Source organism: Mchenga conophoros, linkage group LG23, assembly GCF_057382185.1.
Source record: "Mchenga conophoros isolate Kocher_MC1m ecotype Shallow Benthic linkage group LG23, M_conophoros_male_GT1.1, whole genome shotgun sequence".
NCBI classification, from domain to species: Eukaryota; Metazoa; Chordata; class Actinopteri; order Cichliformes; family Cichlidae; genus Mchenga; species Mchenga conophoros.
Genome location: NC_140547.1, coordinates 32,458,127 through 32,468,432, shown reverse-complemented (window position 1 = coordinate 32,468,432; position 10,306 = coordinate 32,458,127). Strand labels below are relative to the sequence as shown.

Sequence of the window (10,306 nt, the reverse complement as noted above, 5' to 3'; positions counted from 1 at the left end):
CCACCGCTCACAATGCACCCGACCCCTACAGTGCCTCCTGCGGTGGGCCTGCAGGAAGATGGGCCCATGTCCAGGGGTGCACATAAGTGGTCTGCAGGTGCGCATGCGCTTTCAAAATAAAAGACGCACACCAGATAAGAAGTTGCAGCGCATGTTTGCATACATTAAATTTTCTGGAGGAGGACAAACATTTGTTTAGAACACTTAAAGATGTCGAAGAAGCAAGCTCCTTTAAGCAATTACTTTGGTGTTCCTCCACCTCCAAACAAATGTCAGAAGCGCTTCTTTTGCGGTTCAGACTCCTTCTGACATTGCAACTTCTTATCTGGTGCGCGTTTTTTATTTTGACAGCGCATGCGCACCTGCGGACCACTTATGCGCACCCCTGCCCATGTCCCTTTTTCGGGCTATGCCTGGCAAGCAGCACAAATGGGCTTCCTCTGAAGAGTGGCTGGGAAGTTCAGCCATCTGGGAGGGGCTCAGAGTAGAGTCACTACTCCTCCACATCAAAAGGAGCCAGTTGAGGTGGTTTGGGCATCTGACGAGGATGCCTCCTGGACACCTCCTGGGTGAGGTGTTATGTCCCACCGGGAAGAAGCCCTGGGGCAGAACCAGGACATGCTGGAGAGATTATATACCTCTTGGTGTTCCCCCAGACAACCTGGAGGAGGTAGCTGGGGAGAGGGAGGTCTGGGCTTCTCTACTTAGGCTGCAGCCCCCGCGACCTGGCCCTGGATAAGCAGAAGAAGATGGATGGAGATAGCATCAGCAATTCACTTTAACTGACAATATTAACATTTATATTTATGCTAATATCTGAGCTCGAAGTCAAACAGAAAAATATTGACGAGAAATGAAAAGAAATGAAATTCAAAATCAATTCATGGAAATCAAATGCTAATGGATTACAGCAGACTGATAGTCCACCACAAATGGGTCATTTGTAACGTGCATTTGTGCACTTTACAGAGAACACAAAAAATTCAGGATAATAATAAGCTAATGTGGCAAGTTCTTGTAAATTACTCACATGAGCAGGAGTCTATTGATATGAGTGAATTTTGCATAATGACAGCAAAAATTGTCTCTGGAAGAACTTCTTTCCACCAATCAGCATTATTCAGCACTTTCCTTGTTGGCTGTTGGTATGTGTCAGCATGTGTGTGTGGCACTCCGCTATTGAACCTTTTAAAACACTCTTCCATTCACCAAGATGATTTTAAAATGAAAACATTTATTTGATCTCCTTGGTCTTGAATGGATGGATGGTCACACCGCAGAAGTTACTACAAGATGTTAAAATGCCAATTAAAAAAGGTAATTACTGGTGCGTCTGAATCAATATGAGTCTTATTCCTGTTGCCTGATAAAGTGAGGAGTGTGTAGAGTTAGGTAACATTTCTCCCGTGGGCAGCGCTAAAGATAGATCACACTATGCCACTTGTCGAGGAGTGTCTAATGTAATTTAAGGAGAAGGATAGAGCTGACTCTGCCACTTCCCTAAAGCCACAGGAGGTTAATTATGCACACTTACACCATATTGAAATCACATTTAAGTAGCCATTTGTCCAGGGTATTAAGGGACTGTATAAAAATTACTGTTGGGGAAAGTGGATCAAAATTAAATTATATTTTACTCTGACTGGCCCCTTATTCTCGTTGGGTGCTTACTTGTTTTATAAAAGATGGAGTTGTTTCGGTCGGTCACCCACCAGGGCCTTTGTAACCTGGCACACAAAGCATGCCCAGGTTGAAGACATGTACAGGCATTTCAATATATAACCGATTACAGAGAGGAGAATGTTGCAACAGAAAGATGTAAAAACCCTTATCGATCACTTAGAAGAAGTTTAAACAGGAAGCTATTTATATTCTGTACCAGCGCCAATGCAGAGGTTTTTTTTCCCCTATGATCACGTATCGTCAGAAGAACATTGCCCAGATTCTGGTGTTTTTCAACACAAATATAAATGGTTACAGGGCTGCGGTAATAATAAAGCCAGCAGTGATCACAAACAAAGTTTTACCCTTTTCAAATGGGGCATCCCAACTGTGGAGATGATTTGACTGTGAAACCAATGGACACCACCCACTCTTGGTACATTACCTGATTTACTCTCCTTTCTTACCAATGCTGACCAACATTTACAAAAATAATTTCATGTTGTATTTAATGTGACTTAACATAATTGATGGAGCTCATGAAGTCATCATGAAAATAGTCACAGAGCATTCCATCTTTTATATTCAGTCTATGAAAGCCTATGTTAATGTTCATATCTGAACCATTAACCATCAAGAACCATGAACTGCTACGCTAAAAGCAATTTGGTTTTATTATGAGCCTTGATGAACCGTTGAATCGACGCACTGATAACATGAAACATGTTCCAAACTTTAAACATCCTCAGTCAAAATGTTTCTCCTAATAATATTAATAAATACTACAAATGCCGATGTTAGGACACTTTTTATATGATCAATTTTGGGATTTTTAGGAAGGCTTAAATAAAATATAGACATTGGAAAAGAATAAAAGTCAGCTTTATTTTAGAAAAAATACCCCCATACTCCAAATCATGTTTATACAATAACGTTGGTGCATTTTACACATATTACTTTAGAAATGATTAATTAAAAAATGTTTGATATTAAATGATGACCATGTAGCACTTAGTACAGTATGTATGAATGCAGTCAGTATAGCCTTGCAACAAAGATGGGGTGCTCAACAGTAGGTTTTCTGCTCATACAGCAGACGTCAGTTATGACATTAATACTTGTTACCCAGTAGAGGGCAGTGTGTGTGAGTATACATGCATGTATTTCCATTATTGTTACAGCTTGTGAAGTGAAACAGTGTAAACATTTTTCATTCAGTAAATCTAAGAAAAAACACATTCAAATGCTCAAAAAGATTCCATAAAGTTAGGAATCATATATATGAAAAGAAAAAAAAAACTATATTTGATCGATACAAGGGATGAGAAGCTTCATCTCTACTGTGTGTTTTTAGTTTTTTGTGAATATGCACTAATAGACCTCAGAGTGATTGAGTAAGGAAATTAAATCTATATGACAAGTCATGAAGCACTGGAGTTATTAGTTATAGTCCATCTTTTCAACACGTTTGCAGCACTCATGCTTTGTATGAAAAAAATGATCTGTGGGTATGTCAAGTCCTCTGGAACTCCTAACACGCTACGAGCCAGCCCTCATTTGTATTCCTGAGAGAAGACGGATGATCTCCTGCCCTATCTATCCATGCTACGTTCCTTTTTTTCACTGTAATTACAAGAGATCCTGGAGGAGGAGGCAAAAATGTGGAGATGATACAGAACATCAGTGTACATGTATATGCCTGAGAATTATGCTAAAACTTCACATAACCCTGTGTAAAATGGCTGGTCATAGCTGCCCCTCCTCGAAATGTAGGCAGATGTGTGACGGATGCCCTCACTCAGCCACCTGGAAAAAAAATATATGAGAAAGTCAATACTCCCAAACATTTGGATCGAAGCGGAGTGTCAAAGCCTCAATATTTCAGTCATGAAATAGGCAAATAAAGCAGCAAGGTGTGAAAGACATAAAAGACAAAAATATGGCTGACATAAATCATGAGAGCATACCAGTTGATCTGACTTCCACACATGTCCTCTTGCACTCGTCCTCTGTGTCAAATCGATTTTTGTTGCCATTGCAGCCTCCGTACCAGAACTGGGCGCACGCGTTTGCTTGTTTGTCATAGTACCAGCGGATGCTGTAGTCCCTGCACGTGCCTTGGTCCAGAACCAAGCCACAGCGGGGGTCCAAGGGGACAGTCTCTGCAGGAGAAGATGTCATATGAATGAGAGAACTCGTTTCCACCTAATCTAACCTCAGAGTGGCCCTTTCTGCTCCGTTTCTTCACCATGCTGTCAGAAAAGAGCAGATTGCACAAAATCAGCCACACTGCATCAAAAATAATTGGCTCCCCTGTTCTTCACCTTGCTGCGCACACAGCAGAAAGGCCACATCAACGAAAGCTGCTCCCTTTCTGCTGCCTGTACTCAAAGCACACTGGACTAGAACTCCAAAGGAGCTTCATCTACTCCATCAGGTGTCATCACACCACATTTGCAGCCATCTCAAAACTGAGATTGCTGACTATTCGTTTAATGCCCCAGTGTCACTATCCCTTATCAGCACTATACTATACTGCTATCAGCACTATACGGACAAAAATATAACAGGGTGCAAAACACAGAAAACATTTAAACATGAACGGATTATTATGTACCACCCCCACACTGAAGGCAGAGGTTTGGATTTCAGTAATTATCTGATATCATAAGTAATTTTCTGTGCCATTATTCATTTCGGTTGTTGACATTAACATCTGTTTGCAGGTTCTTACAAAAAATATTCATGTCACAAAAAAATACTGTGGCCATGAGGTGGCGTATCATTTTAGGTCCATTTTAAGTATTTTAAGTAACTCTGAAAGCTGCCATTAGTCCAAAGTTATTAAAAGATAAAGAATTTTCCTATCATGTGATAAATAAAGTATTATCCTCCTCTCGTGTCCTTAATTAAGGATAATGTACATTTAGAAAAAAAATAGTTTAGTTATAGCGTGACATATCATTTTAACATGTCAACTAGCTAGCTAACTTATTGCTAACCTTTAGCTCTATTTAACCTTGTAAATATACTGCATTGATTGTAACACCTTGGGCCACAGTCACACTGAGAGTCGCACTTTATTGGACCTTTCCAGAAGAGTTGAAACAGCTGCAAAGGTTTGGCCAATGTCTTTTATCCTGTCTTCCTTCTCTCACCCCAGTCGGTCGTGGCATCTGGCCGCCCCTCCCTGAGCCTGTTTCTGCTGGAGGCTTCTTCCTGTTAAAAGGGAGTTTTTCCTTCCCACTGTTGCCAAACCACTTGCTCATAGGGGATCATATGATTGTTGGGTTTTTCTCTGCATGTATTATTGTAGGGTCTACCTTGAGGCGACTGTTGTTGTGATTTGGCCTTGTATAAATAAAACTGAATTGAATGTCATATTAAACCCTATTGTTTATGAATGGGACATCAATCGAGTTCATATGTATGTGAGGGCAGATACACATAGTATGTGTATTGTCTTTTAAATATTGAGGTCCTAACTGAATTTTTGCTCATGGTATGTCTTTGCAGTGAGGGAATTTATTTATTTTGGATCTCTGTAATAAAAATAATTTTGCTCATAAGAAAGATAGAAAAGTAGAGCAGAGTATTGGACTTCATATACCTTTGGGAAGAACTGGCCTTGGTACAGGTACATACTGTACAGAAACACCGGAGGATGTTGTACTTATGCTTGTGGATGAAGATGATGATGACGATGAAGAGTGTTCCCTGGATGGAGAGAGATGTTTGTCTGAGGTGCTGTGGGTAAATGTGTCCCCACGCTGCACCCCTCCTTCCTATTGAGGAAAAAAACAGAAACCAGTTGTTAGAATAATAAATGTGTGTAATGTACATATAAAGATGTATTCTTGTTTTCATACATGTACTTTGTTGGATCCTTTAATCTCATGCTGGGTGGTCTCTATCATTCCTCCATGGCTGTGTGTGCTGATACCAGTGTTGATACCAGTCTGACGTCCATTCTCTACTTCCGGTTGGGTCACAGGCCTGTACCCATAGCCACCAGTAGCATACTTTCCATTGATTAAATTTTTGTTCCCATTATAACCATTGTTTCCATAGCCGTTGTAGCCATTAGTTATTCTGTTATATATTAGGGCTCCATTCTCATCTTCACAGAACTGGCTGACCAGCTTGGATTCGAGGGCTGTGACACAAAGACACAGAAGTTAGGAACTAGGAAAAAGGATTTAACTAATTACTGTTTTGTCACTATTCGCTCGCCAGACATAGCCTAAAAGATTTTTTTAGGAATTCTTTTCTGTTAAATTTCTAACTATCAGATGGCTTTGCATTAATTTTGTGCACAAACAAACATACAGGTCATATGCAGAGGTGGAATACTAATATACTTCATTTAGTGCCAGTAACAGATAAAGCTTGAGAAATAAACATTCCTATCGCCCATGCCTTTATAAAGCTTTGCCTTCTGCTAATTAGCAGATTCCGGGTCGTGAACACACTACATTCATTATAATAATGCCTACTTTTGCTCCAGTAACGTGCAAAGCTACAGTGAAACCGAACTGGCTAAGTGTGCAAAAGTACAGTAGCTGGCTGGTTTAGGTTAAGCTCTTCAGAAGTGTTATTGAAGATGCATAATCCATTATTTCTTCAAATTGTCACTCACATCAACATAGAATGCTAAATTATGGATTGCCACAGACAGTAGGGCTAACCACAAACTAACCAACTAACAGTGGAAGATCAGAACGCTAATGAGATTTGAAACCACTATGAGGTTATTCTGCCTAGATTAAATAATAATGAGTATATGTGACTTGCATATCTGTAGTTAGACTTGGTGCATTGTTAAAAAAAAAAAAGTAAATGTAACTATAGGGTACATAAACGTGCGCTAAATAGGTGTCTAAAATAGCTTGTATAAGATATAAGTTAAGATATGATTTTTTAATAATATAACACAAAAATTGTAGATTTCAAGTCACACAAGCACTTCACATATAAATGGATCCGTATAAAAATGGAAAAATCTATTTTTTAAAAATTGGTTCACTACAGGCGGGAATCACCAGGCAACTCACAATACGACATCCCTAAGGTAATCCTGGGGACATTTTGTGCCATTACGGGGGTTTTTTCATGCTATTTTGGCTGTGCTGAATGAATACAACTAATTTGTCAGAGGATATTATTTTATTTTAATTTTAGAATTCTTGTCTCAGTTCCTTAGGGATATTATCACAATACTTCAGTCAATTCTTCACATTTTGTGAAGGATGCTGCTGAAGAATGCTTTATTACAGTTAGCTGTAATAAATCACCGAAAATCACATTTATGTTGCTTTTTACAAAGACATCATTCCTGTTCTATAGGAATATAATCAGAATACAATCAGCAAGCAACTCAACTCATTAACAAAGACTCATATTAAGGGTAAGTAAAGAAAATGCCTCTTACCTGGCAGGGTGTTGAAGTCATCAATGAGGAACATGTGCTCCGTGTCTGGATCAGATGCGATTAGATTCAGTTCTTTCAGGAATTCGGCCTGCGTTGGGTCTGAGGTGTTAACGATCCCCAGGGCAAACATCTCAATATTGGCAGCGTGTGCTTCTCGCACAGCTATATCCAGCTTCACTGGTTCTCGCTTGTCGGTTTGCCCATCAGTAATCACGATGGCCACTTTGCTTACTCCCAAACGTGAACTATGGAAGACCTCCTGCGTCGCCTTGCGGATGGCGGTACCAGTGTAGGTGCCCTCTCCCATATATGGGATGTTTCTGATTGCATTCTTGACATCCTGTTTGGTGACATAGCGGGCCAAGTTGAATACAGTTCTCACCTCAAGGCTGTACAGGACCAGGCCAATCCTGGTGGCGTTTCGGCCCACTGTTACCCGGTCCACTAATGCATTCACAAAGTCCTTGATGATTTCAAAGTTCTCAGGCCCCACACTCTCTGAGCTGTCAATGACAAACACCAGCTCCATAGGCCTCTCCTTACACTTGATCCCACATCCTAGAATCACATCACATCAACATATGAGATCATGGCGGAAATGTCACATTGATGAGTTCCAGTCTGTGGAACTGGATCCAGCACTTTACAGATCAGATGACACAGTGGCTTTCATTGAGAAATTAAATCTACTACAATATTTATGCTATCAAAAGATATTTTACCACAGATCTCTTTGATCAATCGAATGACGTCTTCTCTCTGCAATGAATACACAATATAAGCATATGGATAATCACAAAAAGTAAAACGATACAGATATGAACACATGACACTCACAGTGAGGCCAGCTTCACCTTTGGCACCGAGTCGGCCCTAGGATCAAAAATATTAAAAAACGTTTATTCACAAAGTGTCACTGTTTCTGCAAATCTTCCAGTTTCATGGGGCAGACAAATGTCAGTAGCGATAACAAGCAGAATAGGAGCAGGTTCAGGGGTTGGAGCCCTCTCCCCAGCCATCACAAAACAGAACACAACAAAGTGAGACATGAAGGAATCATTAGCGTCACTCACAGGTTGCCCTGGGGTTCCAGGGTCTCCTACATCTCCTTTGATCCCCTTCAGCCCCCTCTCCCCTGTCAAACCTCGATCACCCTGTTGCACACCACATTGCAAAACATCAGCACTCAAAGAATTATAAATGCTCACAACCCCACATTCAGTCCCGGGTAACACAGTAACTGACTTTAGCTCCAGGAAAGCCTTCTCCAGGTATTCCTCTTGGTCCTACCACACCCTGGGCCCCCTGTTCACCCTGAATCAAACACACAAGGCAGTTGTGTTACAGCTTGTGATAGATACTTACAGGTTTAGGTAGTACACAGAGCCCTGGATGTCTTGATATTTTATAGATATGTGAATGTCTATCAAGGACAATAAATTACAGCCTACCTTTGGCCCTTGAACTCCTTGCCCTTGAGGACCTGTTGGCCCAGGTGGACCAGGTCTCCCAGGGTTACCCTGCAAGTCAAAACATGTTGCTTATATAACTACAGCTCAAGGTCAGTTACAAAATAGCTACAATGTGACAAAAAAGCAGATTTGTAATTTATGAAAGAAATATTTGTTGCAGCCATACAAATGGCACAGTTACTGGGGTCAAGGCAGCAGACCTGCTGACTTGCTGTTCACATAAGTATACAGGCTCCACCTGTGGCGAGGTGTAGGCAGGGAGACACCTGTCAGGTGGAATGTTATTAAAAAAGCCAGGAACAATACTCTATTACTTAAGCCTTTTGCTGTAGTCATGACTGAATGTCAACTAGTCATGACTACAGCAAATTCAAGTCACGTGCAGCTACCAGTTATCATCAAACTCCAAAGTGAATTCAGTAATGTGTTTTCTCTTGTCTGTGTTCAGTATTAAAGCTTAAAGTTGGCAAAATATCCTCAATTTTTCTTGAATGGCTTAAAAAAAAGAAAATAAGTAAAATAAGATTACTGATTTTGATTAGAAAACATACACAACTCAATCTTGCACATGCATGTGTGACATCTGTACACTCCTCTACTTTGAATGCTTTGTTGTCTGTATGCTGCTATGACAACTCGATTTCTGGGCTGCAGTGCATCTGTGAAAACAGCTTAATCCAAGAAATTATCTGATGTCATGACCCACAAAAGATTTTGACTGTAATACGTTTCCTGTTTGGGTTGACTTCATAATGTGAGAAAAGGCAATAGCAGCTATATATATCACATGTGCAATTAATAACTCAACCCAACAAAAAATTTACTTTATCTATAAGAGTATGAAACACACTTTGTATTCTTGTAATAAAGAGCAGCAACTTCAAGGTTACCAGTGTTGTTGTGAATGTTTCACATCACCATTTTCTCAGCACGGACAAGAGCTGATAAGTGTCAGTGTGCTCTGCTTTCCCATTTTTTCCTATTATTTGCGTCTTCAATTAAAACCTGCCTACTGCTGCATGACTTTGACAGAGCTCGGACCTGCACAGACAGTGGCCTGAAGCCTGTGGGGAATCTGGATATGATATGTGAGGACATGCGGGGTGCCGGGTGTTCTTTTAGTAAGGCCTGTTAGGCCAAGTGTTTCTCATCAGACACATATGTCTGTGGAGATTCACACCCTGCACCCATGTGTCACAGTGCTGTTGGAAAAATCACGATAAATGCCACCAAAAAATGAACAAGCAGCCCAGTTGTGGGCATGTTTGCACAGAAGACGATGCACTGTGTTTTTTTTTTCAACCTGTTATTCTTCAGAGAATGTAACTCAGTCACAACCATCTGGCAGTACTTAGGAGAAATTTGAAAAAGGCTCCTCTTAAGTAAACATCTTAGAATGTTGTCCTCGGCTCATGTTCCCATAAACCAAATAAAAAACCAAATAAAAATGAATAATATTATAATATTTCTGATTACAAAACAGGTAAAAGGGAGTTGCTTAAAACAGCAGAGGTTAAAGATTTGAAAAATGTAAAGGTTTTAAATTTACCAGAGGTCCTGGGAGGCCTTCACCTGGAAGTCCTGGTAAACCAGGCAACCCTCGAAATCCAATATCGCCCTGCAAAGATGAATGCACAGCAAAGATAGATGAACACTGACAGCACAGCAATTTACAATCTGTCAAACAAACTCGTGCACTGACTAAAATCGTGTTTCCCTTAATTAGCTTCCCTAAACAAAA

General features: G+C 40.3%; 1 protein-coding gene across 2 annotated transcripts in view; it reads right to left on the bottom strand.

The window, feature by feature from the left end:
• Nucleotides 1-2,527: 2,527 nt before the first annotated feature.
• Nucleotides 2,528-10,306, bottom strand: part of LOC146547644 (uncharacterized) — a 36,612-nt gene continuing 28,833 nt past the window's right edge. Inside the window, exons 26-36 of one of the 2 annotated variants that reach the window (XM_085264691.1) lie at nucleotides 10,115-10,183; nucleotides 8,545-8,613; nucleotides 8,339-8,407; nucleotides 8,167-8,247; nucleotides 7,931-7,966; nucleotides 7,816-7,852; nucleotides 7,094-7,651; nucleotides 5,538-5,818; nucleotides 5,273-5,447; nucleotides 3,630-3,824; nucleotides 2,528-3,468 (exon numbers count right to left, since the gene is read on the bottom strand). In XM_085264691.1, coding sequence (XP_085120817.1) covers nucleotides 3,461-3,468; nucleotides 3,630-3,824; nucleotides 5,273-5,447; nucleotides 5,538-5,818; nucleotides 7,094-7,651; nucleotides 7,816-7,852; nucleotides 7,931-7,966; nucleotides 8,167-8,247; nucleotides 8,339-8,407; nucleotides 8,545-8,613; nucleotides 10,115-10,183 — 1,578 coding nt within the window. In that variant the 3' untranslated portion in view covers nucleotides 2,528-3,460. Of the gene's footprint in view, nucleotides 3,469-3,615; nucleotides 3,825-5,272; nucleotides 5,448-5,531; nucleotides 5,819-7,093; nucleotides 7,652-7,815; nucleotides 7,853-7,930; nucleotides 7,967-8,166; nucleotides 8,248-8,338; nucleotides 8,408-8,544; nucleotides 8,614-10,114; nucleotides 10,184-10,306 lie in introns of those variants that run through there. The other variant, XM_085264690.1, reaches the window with a different exon arrangement.